Consider the following 16757-nt stretch of genomic DNA (forward strand, 5'->3'; position numbering starts at 1 on the left):
TTCGCTGTTTCTCTAAGTGTATATACAGTATTGTTCTTGTTGTACAGTGCAGCTGGAATTCAGATGCACTGCTTCCCCTGAGCACAGTGGGTAATACACCTAGCCAGAAAGCTTCACTAGAATGGGGCAGGGAGAAAAAAGAGAAGCAAAGAGTTGAAGGGAAGAGGGTGAAAAGAAAAATGGGTCAATAAAAAAATGGGAAAAAAATAGTAAAGGTGATAAGAGTGGTAAACAAGAATGAAGGGATAGGGCTTATGTTAGAAAAAGGACAGGAAAATGTGAAGTGGCTTGAGGATGCTGGGAAATCTCATCTTTTCAAAAAATGAGACTCCCTGGGGACCAGAACAAGACCTGATGTTCGAGCATTGCCTCACAGGCTGAGCAATGGCAAGAGTGAGAAGAAAAGCCTAAAAGGAAACTGAAGAGAAAAAGAGGGAGTGATTTTGAAAGTAGTTGCAGTTGGTAACAGGAGGGAGGTGGTGCTGCTTTCTGGTGCAAAGAGGCCAGTCATCCTTCTGCTGAGGGAGGACCTTCCATGAGAACTCCCCGTCTTCCAAGAAATACGGTATAGGTTGACTATCCTGTATTTATGGACCATTTATTTGACATGCTGTAGAAACTTGCTTTTCATTAGGGGAAGACAAAAGCTGAATCTGAGGTAACAGTTTAATTTATAAAAGAAAGTGTCTTTTCCTCAGCATGTTTAACAAAGGAGTGGAACAGAAGCAGAGAAGGCAGCAGAAGGAAACCCCGTGTGTCTGTCACAGGGTAGCTGTGGCCACTGAGCCAGTAAAGAGTTTGACCCAGCAGCTATTAGCACTTATTTTGGGGCACTTTTGAGACCTCTGTTTCAGGGGCTGCTCAGGCTCCTGACAAGAGCTGGCACTGAGACACTGGAACACTGCTAGAGTTGTCCCAGCAGTGATGGCTCTTGGGAAGAGTCTCCCCACAGTCTCTGCACAGGTAACATGGTGTAATACTAGGGATGGGCCTCCTTGGGTGGGGCTTTGCACCAGCAGGTGTTAAGTGGCTGTAATTGGATTTATCAGGCCTTGGACTTCCTCACCTGAGGCTCCTCCTAGCCCAGGTGAATTGGGTTGCCCTGTCCACACTGTGTGTTGTCACACAAACCCTCACTTTCTCTCTTTGTATCCACACTGCCATGCAGCATGGTAAACTATCCAGGGAGTAGATAACAGGTGAGCAGAACTAAGGACTACACAGAGGACAGGTTGTGGTGTAGAGCAAATGCCTGGAGTTGTCTTCTTTGACCACACAAAGAGCTGCATCTCTTGAAAACAAAACAGATTCTGTGTTCAGTTGCTTTAATTCCCGTAGGAATACTGAGACTAACTGGAGTAAAAGTATTAAAAGTATTTAAAAATAATATAAAAACTTGTTTTCTTGAACATATCTGATCCATGGATGATTTTAAGAAATGTTCTTAGAAAATTACATAAATAATAAGGAACCTAAAGAAAAATCCCAGCAGTGTTCAAAGTGCTCCTTGATAGGCTGCAAATGGGAGCCTTCTTTTTCTTGAATCAAAGTGAAGAAGAAATATTAGAAAAATCCTTTTATATTTTATGCTGTAGTGTGGTATGGCTGGCATCTCATCTGCTACCTGTTAAGAAGCAATGTTTAGTTACAGCAACCTTTTCAGGATCCTTTACAGCACCCACTGCCATCCTTTTCTATTTGAGCATGTGTAATTTAAAGTCATTTGAAGAACTAGCAGAGTGAAATAAACTGTCTGCAGCTCATAAGGTTATTTCCTTAATATTTGGGCTTTAATGACGTGCAGAAAGGGGCTTGCTTAATTTCCTCCGGGTAGTCTTTGGTTTTGCACTCAAACTTCCTTTGAGTCCAGTTTCATATAAGGTTGTGTTGGGAAGGTAATAGTCACCACATTTCCTAAGGGGGACAGGGGCAAGCCCATTTCTGCATATCATAGGGACAGTGGGGTGGCAGCAGCCTGTTTGGACCCGGATGTGAAGGAACACTTCCGAAGATGCTGTGTGTACCAAGTGGGGCTGAAATGCAGAACCTTTGATTTCTGCAGAATAAACTATGAAGAGGTTTCCCCTTCCCCCCACACCCATCTCACAAGCACTTGGCTTAAAATGCACTCTGACTCAGTAGCCAGATTGCTGGTAGGAAGTTCAGAGCTCAGTCTCTGCCAGGGAGAGAGGCCGGCGCTGTTCACACCCCCTTTCTCTGCGTGCACAGCCTGGTGCAGGGCTGGGATGTGGATGCTCTGGGACCTTCCCTCTCTCTGCCACAGACTTTGCCTGAGGTGTCATGCCTATTTTAAAAACCTCTGGCTTGTTTTCTTATGTTTCTTGCTGGAGTGTGAACCACCAGCCTCCTGCCTTGGGTTCCTGCCCAAGCTGTGAACTGTGATAATTAAACCAAATTCCTGATTTGTGCAAAATACCTTTTTCTTTCCATCTGATTCAGGGTTTAGTGACACACAGTTGTCTCAGGTGACTTTCTGAGAGGATGAGCAATCTCCTAATCCACTTTCCATCAGCATCCTGCTCTGCAGCTGCATTGGTCATACGGCTGAAAGGCATCTGAATGTCACTGGTAGAGGAAACGTGTCAGGTGCAATCATCCATACTGCCTTTGGCAAATGCAATGGTAGGATCAAAGGTCTAAAGCTCCAGTAAACAGAACAAAACAACAGATAAAAGGTCTTAAATAAAATGCTATAACTCAGAGCTCATGGATGGGCACATCTTCATCCTTACTGCAGGATTAGCTTTTCACTTGCTCCCTTTATTTCCGTTATTTTTTAGCTGGCTTTGCTATGGTTTTTCAGGAATATTATTTATGTTTAGGGGGTATGAAATAAATAATTAAAATCCTTTGCTCTGTAATTTGCCCTGTATTGACAGAGCCTGACAGCCTCCCTACTGAAGGCATTGCTGCTCTCCAGTGCAGGCACAGCTGGCAGAGATGGGAACATAAAGCTGCTGATTCCAGTGAACCTAAAACTTGGAACTAACTCTTCTGGCAGTTGCTTTTATTTGGACCTCTTTGAAGACTTGAGGACCTGAAGACCACTTGGAGATGTCCCAGCAGCCCCAAGGGTGCCATCACACTGTGGGGCTCTAAGTTCCCCAGGGCAGGGACCATCTCCTCCCACGGAGCTGATGCGTGTCCTGCCCAATGGCCCCGACCCCACGTGCAGCTCTAGGAGCCACTGCAGCACCTGCACTGTGTAACTGCAGTAAGTTATGTGATAACAGCATTCAGGGAACAGTATCACCAAAAGCTATTCCCATGCCAACAGCCTCAGCAATTTTGCTGTAAAGCTCTTCCAAAAACGACAGTGAGAAATAGGAAGAAAGTTTTTATTTTTGTTGGCTTTTACTTTAGATGGTCTTCAGAATAACAAGAGTTATTTTTACTCTGGCTGTCAAGGGGAAAATATTGTGTTGAAGCAGAGGCTGAGCTTAAGACAACTTGGGTAGAGCAGGAGCTTTCAGCATTTCCCCACATGGAAGCACCTACTGGGACTCTTGGCTCCACCAGCTTTCTGTTCCAGCCAGATTTTGTCCAGGAGCTGAAAGTCTGGACAAAATGGTGCTCCATCACCATGGAGTCTGTGATACCGGGGAGCAGAACATCAGTATTTCTCCTTTCATGCCTCTGTACAAGGGAGAGCAGGGGGGCACCACTGAAAGCTGCAGAGTCACTACTGAGCAGCATATTCTGCACTTGCTGCAGCCAACAAATACTGAGTTCAGCTGAGGCTGGGCCTCCAGGGATTAATTCCACTGCGGAAATGGGGGGGACCCAAAACTTGTGTCATAATAGCAAAAGGAAGGAAAGAAAGGGGTCTGAGCTCAGATACTTGCATGATCTTGTATTTTGGAAAGTGCAAAGGAACAGTAAACAGCCAGGAAAAAAGGTTTGGTCTGGTTTTGCACCTTTCTTTTAGGCAACAGGCAGCGTGCATGGAAGCCTGCTCAGAAGCACACTTGGCATGGAAATGGCATCACCACTACTTGGCAGTGACCATATCTTGTCCCAGTAATGCACTGCAGTCATAGAGAGGCAGTACTTCACTGCAGGGGTGGCAAACAAGCCACGTGTCTGTTATGGATGGGGGAGGCAGGTACAGAGAGTGGAATCCCATGACTGTGTCCCCAGGGCTCCCTGTGCCACACAGCAACTCCTCAGCCCATCACAGGCTCCTGAGAGGTGGCTCCTGTTCTCAGTCAGATGTTGCTGTTTGTCTGACACGTGAAATATCTGAATCAAGTACAGTGTTAAGAACTGGCATGTTAACAACTCATTTTGAGTCTCAAGAGAAAATGCAGCCTTTGGAGTTCACACAGCACGCAGCAGGGGGAGGAAAGGGGCACGATGGAAGGGGGTTGTAGCTGTAGTTAGCAATGTGGCTTGCCTGGGATCTGAGAAGGTTATTAAAAGCTGCTCTGTTTTACATTTTTTCTACCCATATCTATATTTGGCTAAAAATGTGACATGTGAAATGAAGATTTGGATGCTTCAGAACTACCTGGGTCCAGGAGCACTGACTTAGATGTGAATGCCTGAATTTCATCAGGCTTGAGGATACCTTCCTGAACACAGACACTGGGGGAGAAATAATTTCTGTGTTCAACTGCTGCCAAACAATGGATACTTAACAATGCACGTGTCTAAACAGACATCAATATTTCTCTAGCCATGTTTTATAACTATTGGTCTTGGTCACAGTCTGAAGGTCAGGCATGACATAACTCCTTGGTAAAAGACATAAGAAAGTTTGAGGCTTGAAATAATTCTATAAATGTCTGCCCATGCCCCTCTCCATTTCCTCATCCTGCTCACTTTCCCCACCTGCATCCTTGTCCATCCTTGCCCTGGCCGGCCAGAGGGAGGGCAAAGAGAGGTGCATCTTCCTCGATGCCTGAAGGCTGAGTCTTAGTGCTCTGCTTAGGAACAGGTAAATGTAGAGCTTGATGAGGAAGGATAAACATGCCAGGATAGTCAGCAGTACCAAAGAATTCCCATAAATGGCCTGCCCTAGGTGAAAGGAGTTGCAGCAGAGATGCAGTGGCCATATCCTGCTCCAAGTGGGACCCAGCAAGCCAGGATTAACTTCATAGAAGTTAGCAGATGCTCCAGATTTGCATCAGCAAAATCACAGATGGAATTGGGTTTTCTGTTTGAAGGACAGTGTGGCTCTGCCAGCAGAGTGAGTGCAGTTGGATCCAACCCAGCAGCATTGGGGCTGGGGCACCATTTTAATCTTTTTCAGTTTTTAATAATTCTGGGTTTTAGCACTCCCACTTATTATTGCAGTGGCTGACAGGGGACCTGCAGGAAAATCCAGTTTTATTGAAACTGAAAAGGTCAGTTTTGTTGAGCATTTCCATGGTGAAAATAATAAATTAAATCTATTCAGACTCCTTAAGCTGCCCAGATCCATGGCTGGGCTGACCAACTGGAAGATTTTCCCCGCAAGCTATTGTAAGAGTATCTTGTTGCACAGCGCTTAGGGAGGGGCGGGCCTCGAGGTTTTTGTCAGAAAAATACTTTTCTCATTGTTAGGGAAGATTCTTTGCAGTGCTGTCCATGCCCAGACCGCTGCCAGGAAGCCTCGTGACACGGTCTGAAGGCAGTGGGAAGGCAGTTTCTCAGTGTTGCCATTTCTGTCTCACTGAGACTCCTGCTGACTGTCCCACTAAGAGGTGTTTTGTGCAAATACTCCTCCATTTGTCCCTTGCAGATGCCACCCAGGACTCTGCCATTTCTCACTGACATCCATGAGGTCTTTGCTCTGTGTTTGCTGTGGGCTGGGTCAGTCCATAACAGGACACATTTTATTAGGTGAGTACAATCTCTCTGTCATTCCCTGAACGTTGGATGGCATTCACAGCTCCTGCCTGAAGGAGAGATGCAGGCACCTTTCTCTGAGGTGCTGCACCTTGAAACATCCCTTCTCCTGTCTGCAAACGTGCAGGGAATCCCTGCCCCAGAAAAGGCACACTGGAGCTCAGGAGGCTTCTCTCTGTGCAGCAGCTCCTCAGATAGAGCAGTAACACATTTCCTGTTCAGTCGTTGTAACTAAGTGCCCAGTCCTGCTCTATGAATTTTCAAATCATTTCTCATCAGTCTCACATACTTTCTGTATTTCTTCTCCTCTCTGCTTTTTACTGAGGTGCCAGAAGATCTTCCTTTTCAAAAAGTTCTTCTGCTCCTACCAGTAACTGCTAATTAGTTCTTTCTTCCCATAATTTTGATAAAGCTCTCTCAATAACCAGGTGTGGTGGCATCTCCTACAGGGTTTCTTACCTTCTGTGGCATACAGCCCTGTCACTGTGTAAATCCTTTGCATGGCCACATAGACAGGGTTCTGCCACTTCCCCTGGCTATTCTGCAGACATCATCATATGTGTGTATTATCAGGGTGGTGTAGAGGAGCGATGGTGCTGGGAAGGGAGAGTTCTGCTTCACGGTTAGGCTCTCAGCCCTGTCCCAGTCTCTGATGTATTGTGTATTTTGGGTGCTGCCACGCTGGCCCATGCAGTTTGTACAGGCAGCAGACCCTTTAGGAGGCAACTGTCACGTTAATGTGAGACCTGCCTGGGTTTTATAATCTTGGATCTGTGCCCTTTGCTCCCTCCTACCCCAGACTCTTTATCACGGCTTCTCCTTCTGCTCTGGTTGCTGCTCACCCCTGCACGACCTTTTTGCCAATGAAGCAGCTTTTCCCTTGGTATAGCAAGAAGCTGGGAATGGCAGAATCCTGTATTTTACTTGCAAGACACAACTGTATGTAAATTGAGGGAATTAGCTTCAGTTGGGTTTTTTCTTTCTTTCTTTTTTCTTTTTTTTCCTTTCTTTTTGCCCACAGTGGACTGCAATATGTATAACATGGCAATCCTTGTATAATATCCTCACAGTTTTTACAGCTCTCAGTTTTCCTGTATCCTCATACCTGCCAGTTTCTCAGTACACCATATGGCAGTGTGTGGCTGGTGGGAGGTTGGGTAGTGCTCCTCGTCTCACCTGCCTCCCCACCCTCCACCACAGCTGCAGGTTTGTGCAGAACACTCTCCCCAGTGGGTTTTTCCCACGTTGCACACGCTTTAAAAATTCATGACCTAATAGTTTTTAGCTATCAGTTGTAGCTGATTTCAGAGGTGTTCTTCAGCCCGTTCAGCTAAGAGGTGTTTCATTTTGCATTCAGTGTGACATAAATTGAAGACTGAAGACCTGGAAAACCAGTAGATTGCAAACTTTGGTTACCCACTGCCCCTCTGAGTTTGTATTCACATCATGCTGCACACACATGTGCACGTACTTGCTCACGAGGGTTTGGCTGCGTGTTTCTCAAGGTGGGCAGTTTCTCTATTAAAATCTTAAGAAGCTTTTTTTTGTGAAAACAGATGAGCCCCCACAAGTTGGTGTGAATGACTGTTCTCCATTTTCCAGGGACAGAAGTTTAAATGCAGACAGCAAACTTGGAGGAGACCAAACATCTTTGGGATCAAAATGATGACCTAGCAATGACCTGATTTAGTATCAGTTCTTAGGGAATATGGTGAACTCTGCAGAATTATTCATTTGCTATATAAGTGAAATAAAATGGGTCCTTGCCCCTTTCTCATTCTGCATAAATCCAACCCACTGTCTCAGAGTATTAGTGTGATGTATGTTATTGTAGGAAGCAATTACTGAGATAGAAAGAAAGAAGAAATACTCGAAAATTAATATTACCAACCATTATTTACTTTACAGCTGACCTGTGGGACCTGCTTTTACTAAGGAACTATCCATGCTCACAGAAAGACAGCACAGCCCCACACAGGGAGGGAAGAAGAGGGATTATCCCCATTGTGAGGGTAAAGACAGGAGGAACAGGATGAAGCAAGGAATCTGTGGCAGAAGCAGTGCTCACTGCAGAGTCCCAGCACACCAGTGCCTTATCTGAAAGATCATCCTTCCCCTTGTTAATAATTAATATGATCTTTCAAATAAGATTTTATGTATGTTTACATTTAATAGCTCATCCTTCAGGAAGTCCTGCTAGGTACTACATCAATTTGGGCTGGTTTAGATCTGTTGGGAGCTGAGGATGCTCCTCTTTTCCTGAATCAAGCCTTTCGCAAAGCTGATGCTATTGACAGATTACCATTTATAGCTCTTTATTGCTTACTGTAGGTTTATTGCAAACTCCTTTCCTGCTCGGTTTTCCTTCCCTCTCTCAGAGCAAACATTATGTACAGCCCATGTAAATATAAAACATTAAGCAATTACCGGGTTATTTCAGATGCAGCACTAATAATACATCATTTCTGCAAACCACAGCTTCCCACGGAGGGCACGCTGCACCGGTCCTCTCGTGCAGCACTCACTGCAAAGTGAGCCCAGCCATTACTGCTGTATCCCTGAGTTATTACTCACTCACCCCAGGAAACAAAGGGGAGTCCCAGAGGTTAATGTGGTTAGTAAAGCAATTTGAGGAAGATGAGCTTGAATGTGCTTACACAGTGTACAGAAGATATTTAAACAGCAGACTTCCATCTCCTGCTCCTGCCTGTGACTCCTACATCCCTGTTGTGCTCCTGCAGTGACTGCCAGGCTGCTGCTGGAGTAAGGAACGGTGCCTTTGAGAATCTGCTGTGTATGAGGTCCCTCAGGCAAACTGCCTGGCATCAGTTTTAAGAGGCAAGATGTGGGTTCTCGCTGAAAATGAAGAATTCTTAATTTGCATGGCTGTAGTGCAGTCCTGTGTCCTGCTTAGCCATGGGATACCCCCTGGAAGTGGCCTGATCAGTGAGGTGAGGGAGAGGGCAGCAATGCCAGAGACCAGGGGGGATGAGGGGCAGGGACCAAGCCATGCACCCACTCCCCCAGCCCTGGGAGGCCACCTCCTGCTCCTCCTCTTCTGCACCCTTGTTGCTCTGTGTCTGGGTAAATGGGGAAGGAATGCTATTGCCTCTCCTCTCTGTGGAGAGAGACTTGCAGTGCTCTTAGTCAAACACAAAAATAACTGCTCCACAGCCCTCCTTGGGGCTGAGCAGAGCAGCAACGCTGTCATTAGCCCACCAGCAGCACTGAGTCAAGGTGTACCTGCACCTCTGTGCTGTCGGTCGGTGTGTGACAGTCACTGGCAGCCGAGGCGCTGGGTGCTCCAGCCTCTTCCCTCTGCAATGCATCCCATCTACTGGAGGGTGTTAAATTATTTAAGAAGTGCCAAAGGCACATTGGTAGGGCAGGCTCAGCAAAGGTTGTGCTGCCTGTGTTGTGCCTGTTCAGTGGGTAAACAGCAGAATGAATCTCCGGAGCTGTCAATCCAGCACTGGAGTCCCCAGAAAAGATGTGTTTAAAGAAAGGTACAGATGCATTGTGCTTCCTTGCAGTACAGAGCTGGGGAAAAAAAAAAGCTAGGATGTGCTCAAAAGCCTATCTGTAGGCTTCCTTGCTCCACCAAATAATCCATCTTCTGAACTTCAGAAGTTCGTTTGGTAAAATATTAAAATCAATGTGGGTCCTCGCCGGGGGAGGCTCCGAGTGACTCGGCGACACACTGTAACCTCTGAGCTTTGCAAATCACTCTGCCCTGCGCTGCTATTTCCGCTTTAATAGGTTTTGTTTGGAATGGGAGCACGGCTGTTTCCAGCCAGGAGCAGCTCCCTGACCAGCCCCGGAGGCGCAGCCCCGAGCTCTGGAGCCTGGTCTCCGCGGGCAGGGCTGGCCAGCTCCCCCAGTGCCAGCTCAGATGGCAGTGCCGGTTTTTCCTTTAGCGGTGATAAATGAGGTTTTACTGATGGATTTTTGGCTGGCCTTTTCCAGGCGTTTGGCTCGCAGCTGAGCTAGCTGTCATAGCAGTAATGGGACTGCCTATGATCCTGATAAGGGGTTAGTTTGCTGACGGATTATCTTGCCCTTTCCTTTTTCACTTGGATTGTGAAAAACGTGCTTTGTATGTTTTCTTGAAAATATCTGATCCATAATTCCGGTTTGGGACCCTTGGTGCATGGGGCTGCTTTGATAGGATGGGTTGGTATGACAGAAAGAGAGACAAATCACAGTAGTGGGCTGTGCTTTTAATCTTTGAACCTTGTTAAATCTGGAGTACTAGAGGGCACATCTTTGGTGCAGTGTCCAGATTTAATTTGTATTTGTGTAGGAATGAGCAGCGCTCACTTATCTCTGCATCATTTACCAATTACATAAACAACATTTATAATTATGATTCATTTATTTAGATTTTCTCTTGTGGGATTTCCACAGGCACAGAGAATTAGAGAGAATTAAAATAATGTGGCTAGGTTAGCAGCAAGGCATTATTTCAGGCTTCCTCTGACTGTATATCATTCCCATTTGATTCAGTGTGTGAGTGCAGTGGCCACAGTGTAATTCTTTACGGACATGATAAAAATCTCCCAAGCTGAACATTAATTGACAGCCTGTTCGAAAGCCCTGATTACAACCTGCAACAGGACCAAGGCAGGTTGGGTTCTGGGGAAAATAATTAAACTTGGGGCACCACAAGCAATTCACCACAAGCCGTGCTCACAACGTGCTTGTCTTGGGAACATACAGAAATTTCCAGCATCGGGCCTGTGCTTTTGTTAAATTCAGAATTTCAGTGCATTTAAGAAGCAGTGATCAATAGTTCTTCACATCTTTCTCTCGTTCTGATGTGCAGAATGTGCTGAGCAGGGCTGAGAAGCACAGCTGTGAGTAACAGGCTGCTATTCATTCCTTTGGGAGACACTGGCCTGCTTTGGTAAAACGATTATTTTTTGGAAGAAAAATTTTGATTCCTTGTAGAAGCCTTAGAAGATGCACAAATAAACATTTTTAGTTCAGAACTGGAGAAAATTAAATTGTTTTCAGCTTTTCCATAAAAAGCAGACTGCTTCAGGAGGGAAAAACCCCACATTTCTGCCATTCCCTGTTCTGCAGTCCTCTCCTCGAACATCCTCCACAAAAATTCCCCAACGCATTCATAAAAGAAAATTAGAAGGAAAAATTTCAAGCAACCATGGTATATACAAAGGGAATTTTTATCAGATCGCAGTTTGCAGAAGAAAATCTCACTCCTGCAGAAGCAGCAACCCAGACATATCTCTTTTAATGAATTTCCACCACGAGCATCAGTTTGTGATGTATTGGCCAAAGTCTGGTGGAGGGAGTGGGATGTTGATAGCGCCGTGAGTGGGGCAGATTGGCAGATAGCCTTTCTCACATCTTGGAGAGGAAATGACAAATCCCTATTATTTACTATCCTTAAATAACTTGCCACTGTCCAAAGCTACCTTCTGTACTTAGCCAAAGCTCACAGTGAGCTACAGTAATTTCAGTGGGATTCAGGTGAGAACGCTGGGACTGAGCCACGTGCCGGGACACCAGTGTTAAACACCCCGTCCTGATGGTTTGCAATTAGGGCTGGAGAGGAGACATCCTTCTAATTTGCTACTCCTCCAAGGGTGGCAGATCTGCTGGCCTGCCCCCGTGGGCTCTTGGGGCCACTAAATGGTTAATTATTCAGTAAACATCACACATGGGAAAGTGGAGCAAGGAGAGTCCCAGCCTGGTGCCCCAGCATTTTCTGGTCCAGTTTCTGCTGGGAGTCAGGTGGGAAAGGAGCCTGTTTTGTCCATGCTGGCACTCAGACACTCCTCAGGGAATGTTTTAATGAAATAGATAAAGCCTCCTTTTTGGTGAGAAAGTTGATTAATTGACATTGAAAATCCCTACCTACTCCTAATGAGAGGGTTGGATCTGACCTCTGTGTTTCACACTTATAATTCTGTCTGGAGATCAGATAGTGGATTTTTACCATTGAGAGCAACTTCCTAAAAATCTCCTTAGTAACCTGCAGTTTGTAAGATGGGGAAAAAAATTTTAAAAAATGCTTAGAGGCAAATTTTCTGCATGGTGTAGAGGGAGTTATAATAACTGCAGCTAGGTGGGTAGCTCACTATTCTGGAAATTTACTTCTTCCAACCTTGAGATTATAAATCAAGGTGGTTTTTTGTGCAAACATTGGGGATTTTGCCTTTTTAGATCTCAACTTTGTAACTAAGTGGAAGCAGACGAAGTTTGTAATGCACAGAGAAGGGAAACATGCACTGCTGCTTTAATCAAACCTGCCTGAAATAGCTCAGGAAGATTTCTGCAAGTTGGCAATGCTACCCTTTCCTAAAAATCATATGACAATTGAATGTAATGGTTGTGCAGTTCAAATGGGAATTAGACTTATGTCTAATTAGACCCACTGTCTAGAGCAGTGGGGCATAGCTAGGGCACTTCATAACTGAGATTGTTAGATTTGCATGATACCCTGATACTCAAGGCATCTGCAACATTCCTCCCAAATGAACCCAATCACCTGAAGAAACTTTCCAAAGATTTAGGACAGAGTGGGGAAGGTAGGCCTTTGACCCAGTGGTTTAGGCAGGGGCAGTGGCTTGCCTTGAGCTGGGCCATCTGATGGTCTCTAGTGTTTAGCAGGACACTGGGATCTGAGCTGTGCTGTGGACTATAAGGTTATTTTAGAGTGTATCTAATGCTTTTTCTCTTCAGAAAGTTTTGATTCCCTGAGGAATGATCAAGCTAAATCCAATTGAAACTAAACCCATGGTCCACACATGCTGGAGATGTGAAGGGTGTGGGCACCTGCTGCCTTGGTGTCCTGAACCCACTCCAGCTGAACCTGCTGATGGAGACACTGCTGAAACCATCTACATGGCTGCCTGATTTTCGGCTGCTTTAGCACTGGGTAGGTCTTTCAGTGGAAGGAAAAACAGTTGAAGGCTGCTTTGAGTGTCTCTGGTGAATGCCAGCCTCCAGAAAATCACCACAAAGGACAGCAGGGCCTGGGAATGGGGACCATGGAGCTGGTAGGGGAAACAGCAAAGTCTGCCATATAAAGAAAAGCTGAGAGAAAATGTAGGTATTGTGCTACCAAGATTTGGAGGAATTAAATCCTGTCTCCAAAACACTCTTAATCAGAGCCAACTGTTAGATCTGATGTAATTTAGAGGTTTTGATAGTGACTGAGACATGGATGACTTGGGGTGAGAGCTTTTGTTGACTTTGACTTCCAGATTGCTCTTGGCAACAATAGCAAGCATGTGGGATGAGTTATAAAATTTTAAAAGTTTATATAGTTTCCATATAGTTTTGAATGTTCTCAAGTTTCCACAAACTTTTTTTCCATATTTTTAAGTTTTGTCCTGTTCATCATATATTGCCTGGAATATAGAAGCTGTAATAATGTAAAAATTAATAAAGCTCATAAACCACCCTAATCTGACAAAACAAATAGATCCACATTATTGCACTCAAGATGTAAGGAAAACTCACAGAACCTAATAAGCCTTTCTCAATCATTACTCAGCTGACATGGGAGGGATGAAGATCATACTAAAAAAACCTGTTAGTTTTAAAAACCTTGTGTAAGCTGGAGAAGTTGTTCCTAGCCAGCACTTGCAGAATACAATGCCAGTGTCAAAAGAGTCTCTTTGCACAGAGAATTGTGAAAGAACAGAGAAGCAGAACAAAACGCTACCAGTAGAGCTCTGTAAAATGCATGTTTCTCTTCATAACAGCTGCTGCAATAATTTCCCTCTGATTTTGACCTTTGTGGGTTTAACGTTACAAAGCTGGAGCTGGAGCTGGAGCTTTGGATTCAGGTGAAGACAAAAATATAAAAATACACCTGATTTGTTCTAAGAGAGAAAACTGGGGTCTGTGTAACTTTAACGTGCAATTACAGGTGTGCTCAGGTTCACTGGACTAGTTCCTGGAGGGAATCAGCTGATAACACTTGCAGTGTTATTTAAAGCTCGCAGCAGAACTCGGCAAAAGACAAATCAGGCAGGTTTCCTGCAGCTTTGTATTGCTCCAGAAGTCTTCTTCCAAACGAGTGGTTTTCTCCTCCTTCTAGTTCATTAATGTTACAGCACTGTACATGCTGTCAGAAGGAGATGTGGGAGTTTCTCAGGGTGAATATTATCATTATGGCTATAAGCCACAAAAAGCAGGGTGGTTGTGAACCAGGCATTGTGGGGGTTTTGCTAGAGATGAGTTTGACTCGTTCTGGTTGTGTCTGGATGGTTCTGCTCCAGAGGGTGATGCCTGTGCTGGATCTGAGCAGGCTGTGATGGCCAAGGGCTGCACTTGGCTGGGTCCAGAGGTGGCTGCAGTGGTGTGCTGGTGTGCTTCAGCTACAGAGTCGTGGCTCTCAAAGTGCTGGGTCTTTTGGATGGTTTACAGCAGATGGATGGGATGGTGAGGAAGGGCTCCTTGCCACTGCCTGTGTTTTAAGGAGCTTCCTTCTGTAGGCTTTGGGGTAGGCTCTGTGCAGCTAACACAAAAGCAATGCCCAAGAAACAAGGCTAGACAGTCAGAGGTGAGGTTGAGCAGGATAGATGTCCAGTGAGGGAGTGTTATAAGGGCAATTACACAAGCTTGCCTGATCCTAAATTTTGATTAAGAACAAATAAAATTATATTGCTGGGCAGTCAGAGACTTCTCTAATCACATTAAGCCCTTGCCCAAGGCAGTCTATGAATATTCAATGTGATGATCTCTCTTATAATATTGCAATCACCTGAACATACAAATCACAGAGGGTTTTTATCCTTGAAGTAGGATTTGTTTTACATTTTTTTTTTCACCTTGATTGACTGGCACACCTTGAACTCAGCTATTCAGTGTTCAACATTCCTTGATTGTTGTCGGCTGATCTTGGCCATGCCTTTCTCATCATAGGATTTGAAGTCTGAAGTAGTTGTGGGAGCACATGCTAAACTGGTTTCAGATTATTTCAGTGGGTTTGAAATTTTTTTTCATCTAATAAAAGCCCCCATCTGCAGTGTCTGTACAAACCAGCTCTGCTGCCTCTCTTTGTGCAGGGCCGGGATGCTGCGTTCCCACTGCTTCCTATTCTGTCAGCTGTGGACAAAGACAGCATTTGATTCCTCGTGTCTTTGCACCAGAGCATTAGGCTAAACAAAACTACTCATTCACAGTTCTATGGAGGCCTGTTTTCTGGACTTTGACCTTTCCCACTGATCTCCTTCAGACTCCTAGGTCTCTCCTGAAGGGCAATGCACTGCTAACCTTCCCCAACAGAAGCCTTGCTACACTACACAACTTTCAGACTATCCCTTTATTCATGCATGCCTGTTTGTCTCTTTCAAAATCGTGGGGCTCTTGATTCCCACTCAGCATAATTTACTATAATTCTTAGATCCTTTCCTAAAGAACTTCAACTAGCCAGTTCTCCTCCATCCTGTATTTCTGCAGTGGAGTACTTTTGCAGGCTCTAATTGAAATGCACCCTATTGTTTGTGCCAGTTCCCCAGCTTGTTGGGACTATTTGCAATTCTGATGCTGTCCTCCCACACATCTGCAGTCCCTTCTAGCTGAGGGTCATTTGCAAATTTACTGAGAATACTCTCTATCCTACCTTCCAGGTCACTGTGATGCGACACTGAACAGAGCTGGCTCAGGACAAATCCCCAGGGAATACCTTTGTTTTGTGCATCCTTCCATTTTGAACAGTAAACAATCAATAACTCCTCCTCGGCTTGAGTCACCCTGTCTGTCTTGCATCCACCTACAGTAGTTCAACTGTGTATCCATAGCTTCTATAAAAATATGGGAAACGGTGTCAGAGCCTTACTAGGTGAAGTATGACATTTGCCCTCCTCCCTTCACCACAAGGTCTGCTACCCTGTTGCAAAGTTAAATGATATTGTTTTGACATTATTTTTATGACAGATTCATGCTCAGTGCTGTTCATCTCCTTCATGTCCTCCCTGGCCTTACAAATCACTTGTTTATTCGTTTCAGTGTTCTTGACTGTCCTTTCATTCCTCACTTGCCATCCTCCCCGCATTCAGCAGGGCCACTGTCATTTCCCAATTATCCTGTGCCTCCTCCATGACTTCTCCAAGGTGAACCCCTAGTGATGTCCTTGACTTGTTCTGTGTAACAACCTAGAGGCTGCTGACCTCAGGAATTAATTGGCTGAAGCAATCAGAGAGACCAAACTTACTCAAGTACCCTTGAGACTGGGTTGTTGGGTTTTTAATTTCCCTTTATATAGATGGTGATAGTTACTTCCATCATAGTTCTTAATTGTTATCCATCTACAGGGTGTTGACCTGTTGATGGAGATTATTGCTCCAAAGAAAGCCTTGAAATCATCAGCATTCACCTCTGCTGCACAGAGGTTTTCCTCCAGTCTCCTCGGTTATTCGGGTACTTGCTGAATTTCCTAGCTGTACCACGCTCTGTGAACTCCCTGACCTTCCAGCCTACTTTGCAATGTGATGATGCCTGCCCTGGTAGGGCCAGGCATGCCATGTCACACAGAGCAGCTGGCACTGCAGGGGCAGAGCCTGGGGTGGGCACACCAGGGCCCTGCTGCTGGTTCCCTGCCATCAACCAGGGTTGCTCAGCAATCCCAGAGAAATAAGCATGTCTTAGAGTCACCTCCAACCCTTGTTCTCCGTCTATACTGAGCCAGTGCAGGCTAATTAGATGATCTGGCCTTCATTTTCCATTTAGGAGGCAGAAGGCGACTGGAAAATATCACAGACAGCCCTTGTCTTCATGCTGAGCAGCTCTATTGCGTTTCCGTCGCATGCGCCCGCGTACGGCGCAGCCAAAGGACCACAGCTGGGAGGAAACTGCACACAATGAAAGTCCTCTGGCCCAGCCAGTTATTCTGATATATGAAAGAATTGTGTTAATTTATATAAAGT

The 16757-nt window shown here is 45.2% G+C and overlaps 1 protein-coding gene across 2 annotated transcripts in view; it reads left to right on the top strand.

The window, feature by feature from the left end:
- PEPD (peptidase D) overlaps positions 1–16757 on the top strand; it is a 192767-nt gene that overhangs the window by 10605 nt on the left and 165405 nt on the right. Inside the window, exon 2 of one of the 2 annotated variants that reach the window (XM_039383049.1) lies at positions 5747–5847. In XM_039383049.1, coding sequence (XP_039238983.1) covers positions 5784–5847 — 64 coding nt within the window. In that variant the 5' untranslated portion in view covers positions 5747–5783. Of the gene's footprint in view, positions 1–5746; positions 5848–16757 lie in introns of those variants that run through there. The other variant, XM_039383047.1, reaches the window with a different exon arrangement.

The sequence above is a fragment of the Pipra filicauda genome, unplaced genomic scaffold (genome assembly GCF_003945595.2).
Source record: "Pipra filicauda isolate LSUMZ 115617 unplaced genomic scaffold, ASM394559v2 scaffold296_size2174093_pilon, whole genome shotgun sequence".
Lineage (NCBI taxonomy): Eukaryota > Metazoa > Chordata > Aves > Passeriformes > Pipridae > Pipra > Pipra filicauda.